General features: G+C 44.5%; 2 protein-coding genes across 2 annotated transcripts in view; one reads left to right on the top strand and one right to left on the bottom strand.

Moving 5' to 3' along the window:
- pdzd2 (PDZ domain containing 2) overlaps positions 1 to 19083 on the bottom strand; it is a 46527-nt gene extending 27444 nt beyond the window's left edge. Inside the window, exons 1-4 of the mRNA XM_034542109.1 lie at positions 18653 to 19083; positions 7469 to 7821; positions 4875 to 5353; positions 3197 to 3791 (exon numbers count right to left, since the gene is read on the bottom strand). Coding sequence (XP_034398000.1) covers positions 3197 to 3791; positions 4875 to 5353; positions 7469 to 7588 — 1194 coding nt within the window. The 5' untranslated portion in view covers positions 7589 to 7821; positions 18653 to 19083. The remainder of the gene's footprint in view (positions 1 to 3196; positions 3792 to 4874; positions 5354 to 7468; positions 7822 to 18652) is intronic.
- Positions 19084 to 21054: 1971 nt separating this feature from the next.
- golph3 (golgi phosphoprotein 3) overlaps positions 21055 to 24302 on the top strand; it is a 6218-nt gene continuing 2970 nt past the window's right edge. Inside the window, exons 1-2 of the mRNA XM_034542354.1 lie at positions 21055 to 21617; positions 23479 to 23610. Coding sequence (XP_034398245.1) covers positions 21408 to 21617; positions 23479 to 23610 — 342 coding nt within the window. The 5' untranslated portion in view covers positions 21055 to 21407. The remainder of the gene's footprint in view (positions 21618 to 23478; positions 23611 to 24302) is intronic.

Below are 24302 nucleotides of genomic sequence, written 5' to 3'. Positions count from 1 at the left end.
CTTCAGGAGAGCAACAGAGGAGGATCCCTCTCCCCGGATGGACAGAAGAATAGATGTCATGTGACCAGATGAACAGAGTTACAGAGTTACATAAACACATTACATGAATATGACAATGTATGAATGGAACTCCAATCCATGAAACAGAAGGAGGTAGAGAGGAGGGGGGGGCGGGGCATCAGCAGGGCCAATGGGAGGCCGGCTCACCAGCATCAGACACCTCCAGGTCCAATGGACCCTATGAGACGTGAAGTCACAACGACTCCGGGGAGGAAGAGTTAATAAGGTGCAATGGAGAGATGTAAATTCATCCATAAGGAGAGAGAGAAGAGGAGATGGGTGCTCAGTGTATCCTAAAACATCCCCCAGCAGCCTATAAGCCTATAGCAGCATATCAAGGGGCTGGACCAGGGCAAACCTGATTCAGCCCTAACTATAAGCACTATTAAAGAGGAAAGTCTTAAGTCTATTCTTAAATGAGGTGACTGTGTCTGCCTCCCGGACTGAAAGTGGAAGCTGGTTCCATAAAAGAGGAGCTTGATAACTGAAGGCTCTGGCTCCCATCCTACTTTTTAGGACTCTAGGAACCACAAGTAGCCCCGCATTTAGTGAGCGCAGCTCTCTAGTGGGGCAATATGGTACTACAAGCTCCTTAAGATATGATGGTGCATCACCAATCAAGGCTTTGTAGGCGAGGAGAAGAATTTTAAATGTGATTCTTGATTTTACAGGGAGCCAGTGCAGAGCAGCTAATACAGGAGTCATGTGATCTCTTTTGTTAGTTTTTGTGAGCACACGAGCTGCAGCATTCTGGATCAACTGGAGGGACTTAAGAGACTTATTAGGGCAGCCTGATAATAAGGAGTTGCAGTAATCTAGTCTGGAAGTAACAAACGTGTGAACCAGCTTTTCTGCATCTTTTTGGGACAAGATGTGCCTGATTTTTGAAATGTTACGTAGATGAAAAAATGCAATCCTTGAGATTTGCTTAACGTGGGAGTTAAAGGACAAGTCTGGGTCAAAGATAACTAGAGATTCTTTACAGTGGTGTTGGATGCCAGGGCAATGCCATCTACAGAAACCACATCACCAGATCAATTATCTGGTGATGTGGTCGCTCGGCTTCTGCCAATCAGCTTGTAGCTCCGTCACTACGAGCTAAACACTCTACAAAGTGTATATATATATATATATATATATACTTTTAATAGCCAAGTAGGTTTACACCTACAAGGAACTTAGCGTGGTGGGTGGTGCAACATAGGACATCAGACATAACAACAACAACAACAGTAGACAACAAATAAACAATCGACAAAGTGCAGACGAGACAAAGAATAACATGTAAAATGTACAGTGTAAGATAAAGTGCAATTATAAAATGTATGTAATGTTTAAAGTTAAGTTAAAGTTAAAGTCAAAGTTAAAGTGACGTGTGTTATTTAAGTGTGCTGGTATGTGCAGAGGAGTGACCGGTGGAAAATAGTCCAAGGGATGAAAGAGTCCAGGGGTAGTAAATAGATAGTCCAGGGGTGGTAAAGAGACCAGGGGTAGTAAATAGATAGTCCAGGGGTGGTAAGTAGACCAGGGGTAGTAAATAGATAGTCCAGGGGTGGTAAGTAGACCAGGGGTAGTAAATAGATAGTCCAGGGGTGGTAAAGAGACCAAGGGTAGTAAATAGATAGTCCAGGGGTGGTAAAGAGACCAGGGGTAGTAAATAGATAGTCCAGGGGTGGTAAGTAGACCAGGGGTAGTGAATAGATAGTCCAGGGGTGGTAAAGAGACCAGGGGTAGTAAATAGATAGTCCAGGGGTGGTAAGTAGACCAGGGGTAGTGAATAGATAGTCCAGGGGTGGTAAAGAGACCAGGGGTAGTAAATAGATAGTCCAGGGGTGGTAAGTAGACCAGGGGTAGTGAATAGATAGTCCAGGGGTGGTAAAGAGTCCCGGGTAGTAAATAAATAGTCCAGGGGTGGTAAATAGACCAGGGGTAGTAAATAGATAGTCCAGGGGTGGTAAATAGACCCGGGGATGGAAGAGTCAGTCCGTGGGGGGTCCGGGCTCCGTTGATGAGGCTGACTGCTGACGGGAAGAAGCTGTTTGAGTGGCGTGCGTCTTGGACTTGGTGGACCGCAGCCTCCTGCCAGATGGAAGGGACTCCAACAGCTCGTGTCCAGGGTGAGAGCGGTCGGCTGCAATCTTTCTTGCCCGCTTCAGGGACCTTGAGGCAAACAGGTCCAGGAGGGACGGCAGATTGCAGCCAATCACCCTCTCTATACGGTTCTTTGTTTTCTGTGAAGCTCATTTAAATTTACTTTTGCATTAAACATAATAGATAAAAACTTAACCACACTAAATAGATGACATTTTAAATCAAGATTATTTAAAATATGTTTAAAACAATGTAATGCAATTGATTAACAGGAAGTTCCTTTTAGAAGCGTATTAGCAGTCCCACCGCTAATAGACTACGGCTCCGTCCTCAGAGGAAAACAGTCGGAGACACTCTTCTCGGATGCTAATATATCCAGAGTGTCAATAAATATGATTTCAATTGTTTCAGTAATTGAGTATTCTATCAGTTAATTAGTCCATCAATTAATTCAGCAATTGGATAAAAAACATTTCCAAAACTAAACCTGTTAAGAGCATTTAAGTGCCATATGACATTCCGGAATAACTTTTTCATTATTGTATTTTGAATTAAATATTTGCTTTGATTAAAAATTATTATTAGCGTTAGGAGTTTTAATTAACTATTTTAATCTCTGTTAAAGTTAGTTATTTAGCCAAGCAGGACGGTGCTGCACCTACAGCTGCTAACAGCTAACAGCTAACAGCTGGCAGCTAACATTAACTAGCTCTCCTCCTGGCGATATTCAATTAAATCTATTGTCTGATTGCTGGTGTTTAAGTCCGGAGCTTTGTGTACCTACTATACCCTGACCATTGACACCAAGGAGTCGTCATGACGTCACCCATTGGTTTGTGGACTGCAGTTTTGAAGCCTCAAGTTCGGCGCTTTTGCTGTCGCCATCTTGGCTTTTTGCAACCAAAAAGGTCTTACAGGTGTAACTCCTTAAAAACACTGAGCTGAACAATACATGTTAAACTTGAGGGGAAAAAAAGGGATTCTGAATAACCTCTTCAGAATAAGAGGGGCCAGTATCAGCCCTCACTTGTCCCCCATGTCTTACCTGGCTTGAAGATTCACTGCTGAAAGATTCCGTATTGCATTCCAGCAGCTGACTGTGACACCTGGAGGGCAGGGTGGCGCCGCGTGGACGCTGGGGAGCAGTTCTCACCAGGAGAGAGGCGTCCGGGCTCTCCCCTGGCGGTGTGCGCACGGAGTCTCCTCGAGGAGGACCGTCTCCGTCTCCTCGAGGAGGACAGACCTCTGCGTCTCCTCGAGGAGGACCGTCTCCGTCTCCTCGAGGAGGACCGTCTCCGTCTCCTCGAGGAGGACAGACCTCTGCGTCGGTGGAAACGGAGGAGCCGTTGCAGCCGTGGTAAGAGCTCTTTAATTCGGAGGTGCCGCCGCCGTCCCGGTTGTCCCGGTTGGAGGACGACCGCGATATCACGCCAAACTTCCGCGTGCGTTTGCCGTTCGTCGAGCGGTCGGAGGGCTCGGGGGCGGCTCCGTACTGCGGCGGGTCTTCGCAGCGGTCGGCAACGACAGCGGTGCCGATGCTGCCGTTGGCGTTGCAGGGAGGCAGGGGAGCCTTCCGCTTGACGCGGCGCAGCATGATCAGGTAGATACAGCCTCCATTCCAGCACTGGTCGGCCAGGTAACTGTAAAAAGAAAATTAATTGATGGGATAATTCTGTCATCACATCCAATATCACAGAGAAAACTACATCTTTACATGTCCTCACAATTCCACTTCCATTGGTAGAGGTGGTCTATCCATGAAACCCGTACAGGTTTTGTATTAAAGCTACTATGAGAAACTGAGTTGAAATTTAATTGAATGAGGACCTTTTATTTTGTCTTGATTTTAGCACCAGAATCCCTTTCGAAAACATCAAATCTTTACTGCAGCAGGATCTGGCTGCCTGCCATGCTCAGTCCTGGTTCCAGTTCTACCGTGCCTCCCTTCCCTCGAGCGGTCCCAGCAAGGTCTGGGTCTCCACGCTGCTGCTCCCGGGTGCAGAGCTCTCCTCCTAAAGACGGCAGTGAAACCGGATCTGGGTCTGTCCGTGGTGGGCTGGTCACTGCTGGAGTCTGAACTGTTTTCTGGTTTCTGGTAAACCTGCATGTTTTCGTCTGATTGGACCTTGTGGTACCGATGACCAGCGTTGAAAATAACTATATAGAAATATTTGTTGTTATTGATGGTCTTGTTTACGGATGTAGGTCATATAGAGGCATCAGTATTAAATTGAGACAAGTTCAAAGTTCCTCACAGATCAAACTTTTCAGCTCAAACCCGCATGGGTTGGATTGTAAAACTCTTTGACTTGAGCAACAGCAACGAAGGCTCTACCACATGAGAAGTTTACCTTCGGCGCTTTCTGCTAGAAAAACAAGTTTAAACATGTTTAGTTCAAAGAAAAGATCAAGGTTTGGAGCAAAATAAACCCTTGCTCTGGCCTGAGGGGCTGTCCAAATTTGTAACTTGTAGCATAGCAAACGTGGTGCTAAGCCCCGCCCTTAGCTTCTACTTCTGTTTTGACAGTGAAATTAAATCCAAATCCTCTACCTAAAAATAAATAACATATGAGACAATTGCATTCGAGTCTGTGGAGTAGAACCGGATAGTTTTTGGACCCTGGTCGGAGCTGGCTCATGCTGCACTTTGATTGGCCGGTCATAGCGAAGGGTATAACACAACAGCTTCATATATATATTTATATATATTGAGGTGGTCTTACCTGGCTCCACTGACATCTACTCCCACCATCAGCTGCCCGTTGAGTGACAGCAGTTCATCTCTCAGTTTGATCCCCCCGCAGTGGGCCGCCGGGCTCCTCTTCCTCACCTCTGTCACCCAGATGCAGCCCACATCCATGATGGGGCCCTGGTCCCTCCTCCTCCTTGGGCCGCCCTTCTTTCTCCCGTCAGGGTCCCCAAAAATGGGGATGTTCCCGAAGCTGAGGCCAAACTCGGCGGCGTCGGCCTCATCTTTGCTGAGCGACACGGCGTGGACCTCGACGTCCAGCCCCTCCCTGCAGGAGGACGGGCTGCCCGGCGGAGCTGTGTCACCCTCCATGAAGTTGAACTTGATGTACTCCATCAGCTTCTGGATGGCAGGCAGACACAGGGACATGTCCTCCACATTGACACTGTTGACGCTGCTGCTGCTGCACACGCTGTCCCCTTCTCCATTCTGGTAGGAGTCCTGATCCACCTGCTGGAGGAAGACAAAGAACAAGAGGAGAAATCCATTAGTAAATGGAGCATGGATGTGAAGCTTAGTTCATTTGGTTTTCTGAATGTTCCTACGGTAAAAATAATGTGTATGCCTCCGGCTTTTATTGTGAATAGGTAAAAACGCTGATCTGGCCTACGCTGCTTTTGTTGATGTTAAAAGGAGCAATAAAGTTGTCTGTTTCGGTTTGAACCAGGCGGCAACCTCCAGTCTGTCTTAAAAATTGCATTCTCAGTAGGGGGCAACTCCTCCCAGTTGCAACAAGAAGTCTGGTTGTATAGAAGTATATGCTGCACGTGTTAAAGCTGCATTCTCTCTAGTGACCACCAGAGGGCGACTCCTCTGGTTGTATAGAAGTATATGCTTCATGTGTTAAAGCTGCATTCTCTCTCCTGAACACCAGGGGGCGACTCCTCTGGTTGTATAGAAGTCTATGCTTCATGTGTTAAAGCTGCATTCTCTCTCCTGACCACCAGGGGGCGACTCCTCTGGTTGTATAGAAGGCTATGCTTCATGTGTTAAAGCTGCATTCTCTCTACTGACCACCAGGGGGCGACTCCTCTGGTTGTATAGAAGTCTATGCTTCATGTGTTAAAGCTGCATTCTCTCTCTCCTGACCACCAGGGGGCGACTCCTCTGGTTGTATAGAAGTCTATGCTTCATGTGTTAAAGCTGCATTATCTCTCATGACCACCAGGGGGCGACTTCTCTGGTTGTATAGAAGTCTATGCTTCATGTGTTAAAGCTGCATTTTCTCTCTCCTGACCACTAGGGGGCGACTCCTCTGGTTGTATAGAAGTCTATGCTTCATGTGTTAAAGCTGCATTATCTCTCCTGACCACCAGGGGGCGACTCCTCTGGTTGTATAGAAGGCTATGCTTCATGTGTTAAAGCTGCATTCTCTCTACTGACCACCAGGGGGCGACTCCTCTGGTTGTATAGAAGTATATGCTTCATGTGTTAAAGCTGCATTCTCTCTCCTGAACACCAGGGGGCGACTCCTCTGGTTGTATAGAAGTCTATGCTTCATGTGTTAAAGCTGCATTCTCTCTCATGACCACCAGGGGGCGACTTCTCTGGTTGTATAGAAGTCTATGCTTCATGTGTTAAAGCTGCATTATCTCTCCTGACCACCAGGGGGCGACTCCTCTGGTTGTATAGAAGGCTATGCTTCATGTGTTAAAGCTGCATTCTCTCTACTGACCACCAGGGGGAGACTCCTCTGGTTGTATAGAAGTCTATAAAAATGACTCTATACAGCATGATGTTCATTTAGTAAATGATGCTCCATTTAGAGTCAAAAAGACCAAAAAGCAGGGTTCTAGAAAGTTAATTGTAGCAATTTGCACAACAAAAAATATACTTTTATTTAGCGTTCGCTTGTACATAGCTCCACCCTCTTCTGTAACTTTTGCTTGCAAAAAACAAGATGACGACAGCCAAAATATGACGTAACTCGAACATCACGGTGACTACATCCACTTAGTATCTACAGTCTAAAGTTGTAGCCATACTGACAATCACCGATACCAAGTACACACAGAGTGATTATTCCTAGGCACACAAACAAAATGCCATAATGCATGAAAACATCATGTGTACATCACCATGTTATATGACTGCTCTAGGCTCATTCATGTCATTTATCTTATTTAACGCCATAGGGAAGTTTCTTGTTGCAACATACCGACTTCTCATGTTTACAACAAGAAATGTTTGATTTAACGAGATTTGTTGGTTGTGACACAGAGTTCCTTTAAAAAAAATCTAAATAACAGAATGTGCAAGGGGAGGCCAAAAGCCCAAAGGGGTCTTCACAGGGCTCCACCTCATTTTGTATTCAACCAATCAAATAAACTAAACTTAACTGATTACAATCTTGACTGGGTGTCTGTGGAGACAATTGGAAAGTCCTTCGCCAACACAACAAACGAAACTATGCACATAGTTCCAAGAAAACGTTCAAAGCTCACGTACCCACAATAAAAGACTCCAGACCAAGCACAAAGTCCATTGTCCAAAATCAAACAGGACAAAAATCCCAAGGATTGTTAAGATAAAGAGATGTGTTGTTGTTGTTGTTGTTGGTAGAAGTACCTTGCAGCTGGAATTGTCTCGATTCAGGTTGTGGTCCTGCTGTGATCTCGCGCTCTGAGCCCCGCGCCAGTTCTCCAGCAGTGGAAGGATGCTCAGGGCGTTGTCCTGAGTGATGGGCATCCTGGCATCCTGGGCCTGTTGGGGAGGGGGTCCCTCACCAGCAGCCACTCTGAGGCTTCCAACAGTCGGCGCAGGCACCGGAACCGGTGTGGACCGACAGCCACAGATCCATCTTTAGAAGAGGGGCTTGGGCAGAGAAACTTAGCAAACTCTACTCTGAGATTTCCAGACGAGCCAGGGTGGAAAATGTCGGATTAATGTCAGCTGTGGCGTCCGCAGCATCAGGCCATTTCCTAAAGAGAACACAAATGTCACATGTTTTAAGAAGATAAAAAGGTAAATAAAGTGTCACAGACAGCTTGGCTGTCAGACCGAAATCTTTCCCGGAGGCCATAGCGTGTTATTCCATTCATGGCATCATTTCCAGCAAGACTGAATGAAACAAACCATAAAAATAGTAGAAATTGTAATAAATAAATCGGTAAAATAAATCTAGCACCAGGACATTTTAAACCAATCAATCATAAATGTCAGCCAGAATTTTAACATGGCATATCTTATAATTTACATCTGTTAAAAAGTGGAGAGAAAAGCCTGCTGCAGAACATCTCTCGCTTTTTGCTCTTTTTTGGCTTAGCTGGCTTTCTGAAAACATTACCACTGATTATTCTAGATGGGTGTTACCTTTCACCGTATCTGAAGGGGGTTGAACACTTTTTGAGTGCATGTTCTTTTTAAAACTGGTTTACTTATGCTAGATGTAACCATTTCTACCATTATGCAACAGCCAGAAATACACCAAAACAAAAAGTTGTCTGGTCTCGCCCACTTTCCACTGCTGAAATAAATGAAACAACAACTGCCTGGATGATAAAAGAAAAACAAACACTGAACTTCTACCGGTATACTTTGTCAATGGCTGACAGCGATTGTATAAATGTTGTAAATGGCCTGAAACACACAACACCTGTAGAGTCCTTCGGGGGGCCCCATTCACACAATGAAGGGCTTCTCTGTGAAGTGAGGAATCTGGGTTGACCCTTCATCTACACGCTCAACTACAGACGGAGAGCTGAGTGCAGCCACATCTGTGGCCGATATAGACAGAAACGCAGGCTACCACCAGACCACACTTTAATGACTATGCAGAGCTCAGGCTTCAAATAAACTGTTGGGCTTTGTGGTCCCATCTGCCTCTACTATTCCTGTACACTCCCAGCTGAAGGCATACGGGGCCTGCCCAGTTCTGGACTGAGCTATACCACGATCTGGAATAGGAGGTGTGGGTTTACAGGGAAGTCGAGGAGGTGGGGGAGTGGGACCTCGGGGAGACGAAGCTTTCAAAATGTGTTATCAGGAGGCGAAGACTGCAGTTGCAGAGTAGATGACTGAAGGGAAGAAGTCCGAGAGATTAAGCTTCTGGCTTAAGCTATAAACATGTAGAGTTCTTAAAGGTTGGGAGATCAGCCAACGGCTGTATGTTATGCACATAGTCTGTTAATGGTTCTATTTTCTGTCTTACGTATGTTAGCCTCTGGGTCTGAAAAGGGAAGCCAATGCGGAAGTGTGTTAAACTCACTGTCTCTCTACTGACCAGCATGGGGCGAAGTCTGATTGTATATGAGAAAATGACTACTTCTCAATTAATTACCTGAGTAAACATTGTAAACATTAGTTTTTGGTCTCAATCTCTAGTTTCAAGTCTTCTTCAATACAGCGTGATGTTCATTTAGTACATTATGGTAATTTAGAGTCAAACAGACCATAAAGCAGGGGATGCTTTAGGGCGGGGCTACTGTGCTTGACAGGTAGCTGACGCTACCAGAGACGTATACGACATCTCAGCCCTCGACAGTCCAAATATGGTAACTTCTGTTTATTGGTTGCAAAAAGCCAAGATAGCGGCGTCAGAATCCAAGATGGCGGCAGACAAATCGCAGAACTCAAGGTTTGAAAACGGCAGTCAACAAACCAATGGATGACGTCCGTATGTTTTTACTTTTATTAATGGAACCTCTGGGACAATTAATGTAAATATAAATCACTCCATCTGAACTATGGAAATCACATTATGCTGTCCATATAAATTGTTGGCGCTCACTCCGTCTGCATGCTTGCGTGGCATCACGTGAGCAGAGACACGCTGCCTGAGTGAAATGCATCAAGTCCACAGAGGCTGCTAATGTACAATAGCCCAGAATCGACACATTAGATCAGCTATCGGATGGCAAAGAAGCCACGTGTAAATGCAACCAAGACACATTAGGGACGGATTGTAATTCGAGAGCACTGCATCAGAGGCAATCTACTGAAAAATCGTAAATGCTAGAGGCATACTTAAGCTCCTGTTGTGTGTAACTACAAATTACACTGAATGTAACCACCTCTCTCCCTCCAGCAGGAAGACTTCGCCACATAGAAAACGTAACTGAATGACAGAGCAGTCATAGAACTGGATATCGTCTTAGAATATGCTGATAGGGCGTCAGTGTAGCATTTTCCTGCTTTGTGATGGAACTTTCTGAATCTATCAAAAAGGCCATGGTGTAAATATTTAGTAAAAGCAAGGTCAACCCTACAGTATAATTGCTACAGTATATCCATATTGAGGTATTTGGTCTAAAATATCTGAATATTAGATTTTTCTCTATATTTTCCAAGCCATAATCTGTGTAAGGGGGCAGAGTGATCGAGATGTGTTTGTGTTAGCTTTTCAGCAGTTACCCAAACGCATTCAATTCAATTTGTTTATTTTGTATAGCACAAAATCAAAATCTGCCTCAGTGGGCTTTACAATCTGTACACATACAACAGCCTCTGTCCCGGGACCTCACATCGGATCAGGAAAAACTCCAAAAGAACCTCAGTCATCAGGTGCATTCTCTGGACTGGAGTAGAACGGCGCCTGGTTTACATGAAGTCTGGGAAAACCAAGATGAGGCATTCAGAGATGCAAAATGTGGCTAGGTAGAGAATGAAAGTGTCTCAAATTGCTAGGACTTGAAATCCCATTGAGTGCGTAAAGGCCTTTTCATAAAGGCTTTCGATTGTAATCTTCAGACAGAGCCAGCAGACAGAGGCAGAATCAGTTCAACTGTGGACACGCATCAGTTAAACAACAACAGTATTAACATTTCCAGTAACGACCTAAATCTCTCTAAATGGAGCCCTTCCCCCTCCCCACCTAATCCCTGGCCCGCTGCCCGACACTTGTCCCAGAATCGAAGGCCTACGGTCTATATTGATACGGGTTTACAGCAGGACTCGTCCACCGTCTCATCTCACCCTCTGGTACAGTGTTTTCCTTTCATCCACCCATTCTCTGTGGGGGGCTGGCCCCAGGCCCAGCTGACATTGAGAGGAGAGGCGGGCTATGCCCAGGACGCTCACATTCACACCTGGGGGGCGATTAAGGGTGCTTTCACACCCGCAGTTAGGTTCACTTGGTCCAGACCAGGGAGGGGGAGGGGTGGGGCTTTTATGCCTCTGATGTGTATATGATATATTTGATAAATAACTGATTAGAAGCATTATTAGTATTATTAGACTGAAAATGTATTGCATGTTATGATGACTAATGGTTGAGACTGGATCGGCAAACTGGGCCCCCAACCAACTAGTTGTAGATGTATTATGATCCTTTGGAATGAAAAGTATTTAATTAATTGTAGTGTGGTGGGGAGCACTGTCGCCCCACAGCAACGGTTTGCATGTTCTCTCCGTGGTTGCCACCGGGTTCTCCGGCTTCCTCCAAAGACATGCAGCTTAGGTTAACTGATGAGTCACACTCGCCCGTAGGCGTGAATGGTTGTCTATCTCTGTGTGTCAGCTCTGCCTTAGTCTGGCGACCTGTCCAGGGTTCCCCCCTCTTTCTTGACTCTTGAGGTAAACATTTAAATGCAAGATCTTTACTGTGCGTTACTGGTTTCACTTTGGAAAAAGAATTCTGTACTTTTTCTGACATTACCATACCTAAATTCAGTTTGACAAAGTAAACCAAAACAGCGTTCACCTAGGGTTAGGGTTCCATTTGGCCCTGAAAACAAACACTCCCACGTCGTGGTTACTCGTGGTCAGAAACATTGAAGAACAACAACTACCTCTGTTGCTGTTGTAGCTGACCAGGAACACGCAGGCAGGTCTTCCAGCTCTGTTTCATTTGCGCTCGCCATAGTGCATCGGACTTGTCCCTCATACTTATGGAATGCCTTCAACTGTAAAATGTACTCCCTAAATTCGATGCTACACCTATTTATAGTCATTAATGCCCAGACAACCATCCGTGGACTCACCTGTTTCTCAAGGTGTGCACACGTCACTCTTGGATAAACAAATGTCTCCAGTTTACAGTTTGACAACAAGGATTAGTTCCCTACTTATTGTTCTGCGTTTCAGGCTGACCTAAATGTCTCGCCCCTCCCCTCCCCTCCCCTCCCCCTCCACCCTGCTCTCACCCAAATCGCCATATGGCCAAGGATTACAAAAAGCCCCCTTTCAGTACATCCCGAATGTCACATTGTTACAGAATAAAGGAGGAACACCATTTATGTGATCCACAGTGGATCACATAAATGGTGACACTTTAATCAGTCACTTTTTAAAAAACCCAATATAACAGGATAGTCTTTCACACAAAACAACTAATTTCCAGTAAAGATAGTTTTCAACTGTAATTATTGCTATGAATTATAGATTTTTCCAGGTCTTTGTTTCCAGAGCTGGTTGTTGTTATTCTGTCCACTCTTCCAAAGAAATGTCACCATATCGTGGTGGAGGAGTTTGTGCATCCCTTAGAGCTGTGTTGTTGGGGGGGGGGGGGGGGAGCTCCAGGTAGGGTCTCCCGAGCAAAAACCAGAGTGGATGGTGTTCGGGAGAGCATATGGAGAAGGACTTTCGGTAGACCACAAGGAAGTTCTGGCAAACCGGAAGACAATTCAGGAAGAGAATGCAGGGTTTGGCTCAGGGTGTGTACATCAGGGGAGGAGAATTGCTGACCCGGACTGGGGATGAAACTCAACCAACACATACTCTGTGGACCCATATTCCTGACAAAGGGTTCAGAAGCTGCTCGGCAGCAAGGCGCCATGTGGGGATGAGATTCACGCTGAGATGCTGAAGGACATCGTTTTGGCTGACAACTCTTCAGCGTCTCCTTGAAGTCAGTGACAGTGCTTGTGGAATGGCAGCCATTGGTGGCAATTCCCATTTAAAAAAAAAGAGGGTTTGCTGAAATGACATAAACTCCTATGCATCCACAGCTCAGCTTCCCTGGGAAAGCTTTAGCAAGGGTGCTGGTAAGGAGGCTCTGACCAATTGTCAAACCTCAGATCTTGGAGGGGTACTGGACTAGCTCTTTACCCTTGCAGGATCATTAGAGGGGTCATGGGAGTGTTATGTGCACTTGGAGAAGGCTGACGGTGTCTCTCTGGCCAGGGAGGATTACAGAGTATGAGGTACCGGCAATCTGTTCCGTGTATAGCCGGAGTAAGAGCTGTGTCCGCATTCTCTGCAAGAATTCAAACACGTTTTCACTGGGTATTGGATAGGATTCAGTGTTTACAGATAATTACCTAGACTGTGGCGGCCCGCCCAAGTCTATTTAGTCCTGCCAAATTTTCACAATGAACCAAAAACCTTTTGGTGGGCTGGCTCGCCTTGCGTAGTTCGTCAGGAGCGACCGGTTCTAGTTTGGAAAGTGGCTCACGGCTTTGGCCTTAAGATTGAAGCTAATTTAAACTACGAAAAAATGGTATACTACTTAATAATAATAATATCCTAAGTTATTAGTAGGTATTAGAATCTGCAAGATAATAAATTAAATATTGTCAAATAAATGTCTTAAAGTTAAAAGTACAATATTTCCCATTGACATGTAGTGGACTAGTTACATAAAATGGAGATGCTCAAGTAAAGTATACATAACTCCATATTGTACTCAAGTGCAGTACTTGAGTAGCCTAAATGTACTCAATTCCATTCTACCACTGCTAAAACAAGAACACCAAATAGTTTTATCAGAACACAAAGTTCTTCATAGAACTAGGTCTTAACGCGCAGCTGGGGGGAGTAGACGGTCCAGTTTGAGGACCTCGGAATTGCTTCTCGCAGATGATTTGGTTCTGTTGGCTCCATCAGACTGCGACCTTCAGCCCACACTGGGACTTTGGATTTACCAGTTGGTCTATGTTCTAACGTTCACCCGTAGTCATGCACTTTGGGTAGTGACCGCAAGAATGAGATCACAGATTCAAGCAGCCAAAAAGAGTTTTCCTACATAGGGTGGCCGGGCTCAACATTAGAGATAGGGTGAGGAGCTCAGACACATGGGAGGAGCTCGGGTAGAGCCGCTTGTTGAAGTGGTACAGGCATCGGATCAGGGTGCTTCCTCCTACACGTTTCTTTGGGCAGGTCAATCTGGGTGGATCCAGAACTTGCTGGAGAGCTCATAGGTTTCAAATCGCACATTTTCTCTTTTCTCTTTTGACTTTTAGTCCATTATGCATTCAATTGGGACATAGTAATTCATCTTAGCATTCTACCTTAAACATTCAACCGCTTGCTCATATATCTGCTGCGCAGACATTTGCTAAACGCATCCTGCAAAACGCGGCCGGATGCAGTAGGGCATCGTGGTATTTTTGGCATACTGCATTTGACATACTATATATTGGGACAAACTAAATATGTTTCTGGCATACTCTTTCTTGACAACTTAACCTGCTGCCACAGTAACCCCACACTGGATAAGTAGTGGAAAACAGAAGGATGGAGAGTCTGTCCAGCTGATAACCAGGAACATAGATGTGGTTCCTTTGAGGCCTTAACACTTCATATATACATTACACCATATAGTTGATGTTTTTATCTTGATTTGTTAGAAAATTGAGCAGTATTGAAATACTCTCTAGCTACCTCTTCAACACAATGATGTTGCGCCATATTCTACCAAATGTCAAGTAAATAAGTGTGGTAATTACCAAAATTTGCCATGCAGTGGGGAAAAAGATTACTGTTTAAATCACCAAATCTGAGAGTTTTAGCACATAATTGTTTGGTTATTTCATTCCAAGTAAATGTGAGGAGTTGGTGAGCAGCCAATACATGTCATATGTCCTGCCCTTTACAGAACGCTCTCTCCGACTGACTCAAAGAACAATTTTCTGAAAAAGAAACTATCACTATTGTAAGAATAAATTCAAATTATTAAATGTAACATTAGCCTTCAGGGTAAAGACTAGGCGCATCAGGATCTGTGATTCACTTTATGGGATTACTCAAAATGACACATTCAGGGACTAATTAGAAAACACTCTGAATGTGTACTTGTTGGGAAAAGGTAACAGCTTTAAGTCAGGTGAAAGAGGAAAAACTCACCACGAAAGCAGAGCACACCAACCAGCGCTGCAGGGCAAACAAGCTGAGGTAAAGCTGACTAGTTTCCGCCAAGAGAGTCCACGTCAAGCTGAAGCTAGTTTAATTTGCTGTTTATCAGCATTTCCCTTTCTTTTCCTTAAAAAGGTGATAGCATTGTTATACAACCATGTACAATAGGACGTGGTTTGTTTGGGGGTGAAACGGATTCAGGGCTCTGCGGCTGGAACATGCCAGGGATTAGAGATATTTATTGTTTCAGGCCGCGGTGAGCTGCCGTCAGCAGTTTATGTGAGCGCTGTGTGCAGAGGGAGCAGAGCAGGCTGATTCTGGTCTTGTACTGGGGTGGGGGGTTTTCACCTGCTGTGTTTGTGTAAATATCACCACTGTAGTGCCCATCTTGCAGTTGGATGTGTGTGTGTGTGTGTGTGTGTGTGTGTGTGTGTGTGTGTGTGTCAGGCAAAGGGTATCATTTCAAAACTAGCATCTGCGGGTGTTTACCTTATTTTACTCCAGGCGCTCTTGTTTTGCTCCTGACCTTTTTATCAGTTTGAGTCGTGTGGCTCGGGAGTTGAATCACGCTCAAATGTTTCACCTTAAGCCACCCATGTGTGTGTCCCGATGTTTTCACATCCAGGAACCAAATCTCTGGGGAACCAACGCGTAGAGACGTGGGTTGGAAGGAGTACAACGGTTACAAAATGTATAACCTCTATTGGAAATGCAGGTCCCTGGTAAATACCTATTCTAAAAGGATCCTCCACATTCTGTGTACGGGCAAGAATCTGGAGATTGAGGGGTTACGACTCAATATATCCTGGTACTGTCAGCATGGCAATATGTTGCAATTTTTAAAAAATCAGCTTTTAGGAAACCGTCATAGTTTCACACCTCTGTATGCATACAATCTAAGCTTAGAGTGGCATCCTCATTTACTTTTAAACCCGGCACTTTCTTTTTGTTGCAATCTGAGCCACTGTTTGTCACAACTATTGGCACTGTTCTTGAGAATCCATACACTATCACAAAAGATAATAACGGGCTAATGCGTGTTGATATTTTATTATACCCCTATAAATGAAATAAATGTCAAGGGGTATCCATATCTGCTTTCAAGAGGAGTGGGCGATGCACTCATGATTATGAGAAACAGACATGACAGCCCTTATAGCACCGTGTACTTGCGTGGTGACAGTAAACTAGAAGCAACCAGTGTCCTGTGGATGCAGAAGATAATGTTCATTTCATACCAAGAAAGTAAATAACCAGATTGTATTCATTCGTCATCAAGTTACTTTCTTTCCGCCACCAATGAAGAGAAGTTACCACATTTGGAATGCGGACGAGTGATGTAGAGACCCAGTATACGTCTCTAGTAGGGGCAGTGACCTGTCAATCACAGTAGCCCCGCCCTAAAGCATACCCTGCTTTATGGTCTGTTTGACTCTGAATGACCATCATTTACTAAATGAACATCACGCTGTATTGAAGAAGACTTGAAACTACAGATTGAGACCAAAAACTAATGTTTACTGAGGGAATACATCAAGAGAAGTAGTCATTTATATAGACTTCTATACAACCAGAGGAGTCGCCCCCTGGTGGTCAGGAGAGAGAATGCAGCTTTAACACATGAAGCATAGACTTCTATACAACCAGAGGAGTCGCCCCCTGGTGGTCAGGAGAGAGAATGCAGCTTTAACACATGAAGCATAGACTTCTATACAACCAGAGGAGTCGCCCCCTGGTGGTCAGGAGAGAGAATGCAGCTTTAACACATGAAACATAGACTTCTATACAACCAGAGGAGTCGCCCCCTGGTGGTCAGGAGAGAGAATGCAGCTTTAACACATGAAGCATAGACTTCTATACAACCAGAGGAGTCGCCCCCTGGTGGTCAGGAGAGAGAATGCAGCTTTAACACATGAAGCATAGACGTCTACACAACCAGAGGAGTCGCCCCCTGGTGGTCAGGAGAGAGAATGCAGCTTTAACACATGAAGCATAGACTTCTATACAACCAGAGGAGTCGCCCCCTGGTGGTCAGGAGAGAGAATGCAGCTTTAACACATGAAGCATAGACGTCTACACAACCAGAGGAGTCGCCCCCTGGTGGTCAGGAGAGAAGATGAACGTTTTAAGAGACTTCCGCATTGGCTCAACAGAACCGGAGGTTGCCGCCTGGTTATCCCCGAAGTTAACAACAACTCTGGCTCGGGCTTAAGGTGGGCCGAACTTAATTTTGCTCATCTTTTCTTTTTTAGTTATTGTTTACTGACAGCATTAGTTCTGGCTGAGTCTGAACTGGACAATGGAATCAACTCAGGAGTGAACCATCTCACTTTCCTCTCAAGCTGCACGTACACAGTACCGACCAGGCAGAATGTAGCATCCATTCAGATTTAAACTGATTTGCAATGGTATCGAATCAGTGTTCTGTATCTGCCGATGAAATAGTTAAAGTATCATATTCTGTATTCGGAAGGAAACAATGGAATCGTAACATCTCTAAGAACAATGATCCATTATCATACTCTTATGATACTATGACCCTGGAAGTAGACTGTTGCGACAGAGTTCCTTTTAATCTACAGTGTTAGATAAGTATGCAAAATACATACATTTCTTTTTTTCATATCCTATTGGGGCCCACGATTCACCCAAAAGCTGACAGAGACATGTATATATACTGTATATCCAGAACTTCTGTTGAACTACATTCTGCCTGGTTCCTGAAGGTGGCAGGCTGGGAATGATCAGTGCAGCCTGGATGGCAGCCTCTGGATGTGAAAGCGATTTCACATTATTTCATAGTGAAGTCATGGGGAAGCCGCAGCCAAAAGAGCTCGGGGAAAACACTGAATGAAGTCGCAGAGAGCGGAGATTTCCTCGGCTGCAGGAATGCAGCAGTTACTGGTCTCAAAGCAAGTCGCCTCCCCGATCTGGATGATGACCGAAAACTAAGTCTGGAGAAGAGTTTTGTATCTGTAAGGGGAGAGACTACAGGTAGAGTAAACAATACTAAATGAACTGATAGATGTCACCAGGACAATTACCCAGTTGATTGCTTACATACGTTTCTAATAAAAGGAATTATGCAAATGAAGCATTGTCTTATCAAATGTGTGCTTATTTGCAATCTGAACATTGGATAAAGCTAAGTTCAAAGGGTTTCATTTTGTTGACATATGAGAGTCACCTTTTTTATATCGGGAATTATTGATATCTCTTTGTATCACTAAATATAATTAACTAGAAAATACGATCAAGAAACATAAACAAAAAAAATCTACTCTATATTTAGGAATACAATGTTGTATAAACCCATCTGACACTGTACAGAATACAGACAGGAATTAAACTGGAAGGTCTGGTGTCTGTACGTGCGACTGGATCTGAGAATAAAACTAACTGATACAATGTGGAAGTCTAAACACCAAGACACTCACACCGTTACAATGAAGAGAGGTACTGTTGTAGAGCACGGTTTCGAACATGGTACGTTCAGAGGCATCGTCTGCGGTGGTCCCTGGCTGTGTTACAGTCGGACGTGACGGGTTTCATACCGTTTGCTCACGGACGACACAGCCGACTGGAGCTGGACGGAACTCCCGGCTCCGTCCCCGGGGAAAGCACGCTCTGGAGAACCGTAACTTAAGCTGCGCGCTCAGCCGCCAGCACATCTCCAAAGCGGGCAGACTGCGTCACAATGCAGCGCAACAGGCATTCAAATACAGCGCGAGAGAAGCGTACCTTTGGGGCTACATGGCCATGCACTTCGAGGGCTCCCAGCTCCAAACACCAGAAGCTTCTTCCATGTTTCCAGGTGCGAGAAACGGCCAGAACACGCCGAACCGAGGGCGCCTCGCGTCCACGGGGAGTCCAATGCCTCTTAGCGGCTTAAATCCGGAGCGAGGATAAAGTAGCGAAGAGAGCTTTGGCGGAAAAGATAGAAAAGAAAAAAAGTGTCTTCAGAATTGTAAACTCCATGCAACAGACATCCTGTGCACCGGACGCGGCGCACGCACGAAACAATACGTCGGTGTTCTTCGGCGCGCTGCGGTTCTCTGAGCCCAGGTAAGGATGATACGCTTCGGGGAGCTGGGGAGCTTTCATTCGGCCGCCCTGCTCTCAGCTGCAGGCGGAGGGGCGGGGGGCGGAGTCTAAATGTCAGGGGCAGTTTGGCCCTGAACTCCGCCCTCCCGGGGCACCACTTCCTCCCGCACGCCTCGTGCGTGTGGACGGCGAGGTGGCGTGGCCTGGTGGGACCGGGGTGAAGCCACAGGGACTCCGGCGTCAACAGCCGCTGTGAGAGGGGCGACCATTACTGAGCAAGACACCAATCACTTTGAACATTTTAATATGATTAATACTACTATCAATAATATCATTATTATAATTACAATAATTATATTTATGAAGAATATTATGACTATATATCATCTTAATAATAATACATTTATATAGTGCTTTAAAAGGTACACTTTACATGGTCAAAACAGAAACTAAATAACAATATAAACGAGGCAAAGAGATTATTATTATATAATCATTATTATAATTACTATAATTATATTTATTATTATTAGTACACTATTGTTATCATTATTATAATAATAATACTATTACTAATGATACATTGTATTTGTATAATGCTTTAAACGATACTCAAAGACACTTTACATGGTAAAAAACGAAAAGGTAAAAGCAATAACAATATAAACGAGGTGGAGAGATGCTGTCATTATTAATAATAATAATTACAAAAACAATATAAACAAGGCAGAGATGATATTATTAATAGTAATAATAATAATGCAGATATGGATGAATTTACATCTCTCCATTGCACCTTATTAACTCTGCTTCCTCCCCGGAGTCGTTGTGACTTCACGTCTCATAGGGTCCATTGGACCTGGAGGTGTCTGATGCTGGTGAGCCGGCCTCCCATTGGCCCTGCTGATGCCCCGCCCCCTCCTCTCTACCTCCTTCTGTTTCATGGATTGGAGGTCCATTCATACATTGTCATATTCATGAAATGTGTTTATTCAGCAACATGTGCATTTATTCATCTGGCAGATGCTTCTGTCCAAAGCAAGGTATCCAAATAAAGAGGACTGGAACATGCTGCAGGAGCAGCTACAATTATAAATACAATGTTTCACAAGAATGTGTGATGCTGATTCTTTTTATTCTTATATTACAACATTGAACCTTCAGAACCACTATGCCGTGCAGGAGAAATGCCCCCCAGTGTAAGCTCACCCTGGAATAAATAGTACAAGGAAGCTCATTTCTGCTCCATTTTTTAAATACTGCATTACAGGGCATCTCTGAAGACACATGGCAAAATCTCAAGACAGATTCTCTCAGATAATTACCTAAATAACAATATAATAGGCCTGTTTTTAAATTGCCTGCTCCTGATGATTTAAAAAAAAAATAATGACAAAGCTTGGGCTTTAGGATAAAAATAAAAAATGTGAACAACTTAATTCCTTTCTCATCACAGAATATGGTTTAAACACGTTGGTTTATGAATTGCTCTATGTACATTGCAGATAGTTTAAAACCCTACATGTCTACCATATTTAGTGAATTTTAATCTCTTGACACAGAAACCAATATTTTAACATGTCTGACTGTTCGGTTTGTTTCTTCTTAATATTAGACTTACAGATTTACATCTTACCATCAAAATCCTTAGCCATAAACATAACCCAATATTTTGCTTTTTTTACGTGTTCTTAAATACAGATTCACACATAATATCATGCCCTCGATGGACTGGCGGCCTGTCCAGGGTGTCCCCTGCCTTCGCCCTATGTCAGCTGGGATAGGCTCCAGCGACCCTAATGAGGATAAGCGGTATTGAAAATGGATGGATGGATGGACATAATATCATCCCGTTTTAAGTATTGAATTAAATACAAATTTAAGAGTGATAGAGACAGACTGCATTGCAACTCTGTAACTCTGTTCATCTGGTCACATGACATCTATTCATCTGTCCATCCGGGGAGAGGGATCCTCCTCTGTTGCTCTCTTGAAGGTTTCTTCCCTTTTTACCCTGTCAAAGGTTATTTTTGGGGAGTTTTTCCTGATCCGATGTGAGGTCAAAGGTCAGGGATGTCGTATGTGTACAGATTGTAAAGCCCTCTGAGGGGAGTTTGTAATTTGTGATATTGGGCTATACAAAATAAACTGAATTGAATTGAAAGTCACTCGTGCCATCTCTGCTCGTGCTCGGTTGTCTCGGCCTCGACCTGCTGGATAAGTCCGGTAGCACATCGCCACACGGCGCCATATTAGATAGACGTTATACTGCTGCTGACGGAGTCGAGCAAGGGGAAGCGGCTCTCCGGGTGACCAGGGTGCTCGGGCCGCGACCGGCAATCCGCAGAAACACTCGCGCTCGCTGCTCTATGGTGGACAACGAGTAATCGAGTCCAGCATCTCGGGCGCGTTGTTTTTCGCCGTTGCTCCGCTAAGTTCCCCGGGCCCAGACATGACTTCCTTGGTCCAGCGGAGCTCGGGCCTCGTGCAGAGGCGGACCGAAGCCTCGCGCAGCGCCGCCGACAAAGACCGTTTGCCCGGCGAGGAGGACCAAGAGCCCCGGCGGGGAGACGAGCTGGACGACGACGACACCGGGGACTCTAAAGAAACGCGCCTCACCTTGATGGAAGAGGTGCTGCTGCTGGGCCTGAAGGACCGAGAGGTAATGTTGTTCTGGTTCACACGCTCGCCGTGAGAACGTAGGTACATGTCCGCTTTAGACGACGGGGGACGCGCGCTGTGTCTCCCCCCAACCCACTGTAGCGAACGATAGCATCATCGCTCGCTACACCGCTAGCTAACAACAATACTGGGCCCTTGTCGGTTCTTGTGTTTTTGGTGCAACGCGGTTACTTCGAGACACGACACGTAACCTGTTATTGCAGCGAGCGGACCGTGAATTGGATGTTGTCGTGTGACCGCAGCTGTTTTACTCGGGACGGATGTTCTCCCGTTGGCACGCTAACGCTAGCGTTAGGGTAAGCTAACGCTAGCGTTAGCTTACCCTAACGCTAGCGTTAGCTTACCACTGCACACCGAAACACGGTCGACGGTGAGCACTGGGCTTCACACGGATGGGTTAATGATCTGTCGGTGTATACATCTTTTACGGGAATGTCGCACAGGTATTAATCTGCTGCTACAGGGTCGGTCTGCAATGTGACTGTATCACTGGTTTAAACTGCTAAACAGACGCACACACACACACACACACACACACACACACACACACACACACACACACACACACACACTCTCTCTTACAGTACCAACTAGCACATCCTATTACAGAAGAGTGAATTATCACTAGTGCTCTCAGGTATTTATTTCCATTGTCATTTGAATGGTGATGTTTGTGTTTATTAACCACGGTGTGATAGTGCTGGGTGTGCTGCCTACAAATATGTGTCTGGAAGTTTCAACAGGTGGCTTATTGATTTCCTTTTCCACACACCTGCACAATAACAACACAACAAGTGGCGTCATGGAGACAATTACACACTGAAAACCAACAGGTTTGACCTGCTAATTGCAGGTCGAGGAAGATTAGTTATTTTCTTGACGTTCCAGCTGCACATCATAACAATACGCACCTAAGTATACTGAATCAGCATCTGTGCATTCTACACCGAGCCCCCTTCTTCAACCACAAACTTATCTATAAGAGCTTCGAGTGCCTTGCATTTAAAGTTTATTTCACTGCTTGCACAGCAAAGCGCGGTCACAACGGTGGTGCAATGTGTACGAGACAGAGGACAAACCTGTGGCACGCTCAGGTTTTAGTTTTGCTGCATCAGATGTTACTTTACAGATGTCGTCTTTGTTTTATTTGCATGCATTTCTGTCAAAACTGTCACAAACCTTTTTTCTTTTGAACTCAAGCCAGACATAGCTTCACTGGTCCTGGGGCATTGCTTCCAGATTTGAGTACAAAGCATTGTTAATTGTGTCATGGCCCTTTGCAAACGGCCATGACTTGCCGTCTAACCTGTACTGGTCTGTTTCCATTTAATGTTCGGTATGTAGTCTGGACGCCTTACGGGAACACACGCATACAAAGGTGATGTTGTCAAAATGTTATGCCAGCTGGTTTTATTTTGTAGGTATTCAACCTTTTTAAAAAAAAAAAAATTTAATGGACATTTCCCTTTTGAGATTCACAATCTCAGTCCCGTAAGACGGCAGCATACAAAGGTTCACATAAGTGTCAAAAACAAACCAAGTAATGTCAGATATGGTGCCATACTTCTTATTCCAAAAAGTGCTTCATCTGAGCTCTTCCTGGGGAACCCTGAGGCATTTTCAGGCCAGAGATAGATATAAATATTTATTTATTTATTCATTCATTCCCTCCAGCGTGTCTTCCCCTGGGGCCTCTTACCAGTTGTTTGACTGAACTTTACAGGTGTGCTGTACCGTATAGCATGTCCACTCACTGGTTTATCAGCGTCTATTTGGACCGCTGTAATTGCGTTGTAATCTGCTAACAAACCGGGATTCTAACGCATGTTTCCGTGACGTAGGGCTACACCTCGTTCTGGAACGACTGCATTTCGTCGGGGTTGCGAGGGTGCATGCTGATCGAGCTGGCCGTGCGAGGACGTCTTCAGCTGGAGGCTTGTGGCATGAGGAGGAAAGGTCTGCTGGCGAGGAAGGTAGGACACACGTCTCTGCTTACGTTTTTACTACATAAACAATTCTGCTTGTGCTTTTTTTGTGTTTATTCTTATTGCAATTCTTACGTCTTACATTTATTTTTTTATTCTTTTACTCTCCCATTATATATATGTATATGTGTGTGTGTATGTGTATGTATGTATATATATATGTGTGTGTAATGGGTCTTATGGCATGTTTATTAAGCATTAAGAAACATTTTAATAAATAGGAACATCTACATTTTTAAAGTAGTAGTAGTTATTCTTATATTTTTTTTGCTTTTAGGATGTTATAAATATGTTATGTAAAGTGTCTTTGAGTATCACGAAAAGCGCTATATAAATTACATTTATTATTATTATTATTACATGCACAGTGCATTCTGCCTCTCCCACCAGAGCTGCTAACACTACTGCACTCCCTGAGCCAAAGGAGTACATGCTTACATGTTAGTTTTGATTCACTTATCAGAGTGAATATATTTCATATTGTGATGATATCTCAGTTAACCCACAGATGGAAGCCAAAAGCAAAGTACAGCTTGTAAACAACTGATAGTTTTCGTTAGCTAGTGGTTACTATGTGAGATGTACTTCTAATTAATTAGTTTGAACTCATTCTTTATTGTGAAACCTTTCTCTTATAAATGAATCACTTTCAAACCCCCAGTTTGCCCAGGGCCCATGCT

Source organism: Cyclopterus lumpus, chromosome 9 (genome assembly GCF_009769545.1).
Source record: "Cyclopterus lumpus isolate fCycLum1 chromosome 9, fCycLum1.pri, whole genome shotgun sequence".
NCBI classification, from domain to species: Eukaryota; Metazoa; Chordata; class Actinopteri; order Perciformes; family Cyclopteridae; genus Cyclopterus; species Cyclopterus lumpus.
This window is presented reverse-complemented; position numbering and strand designations above follow the sequence as displayed.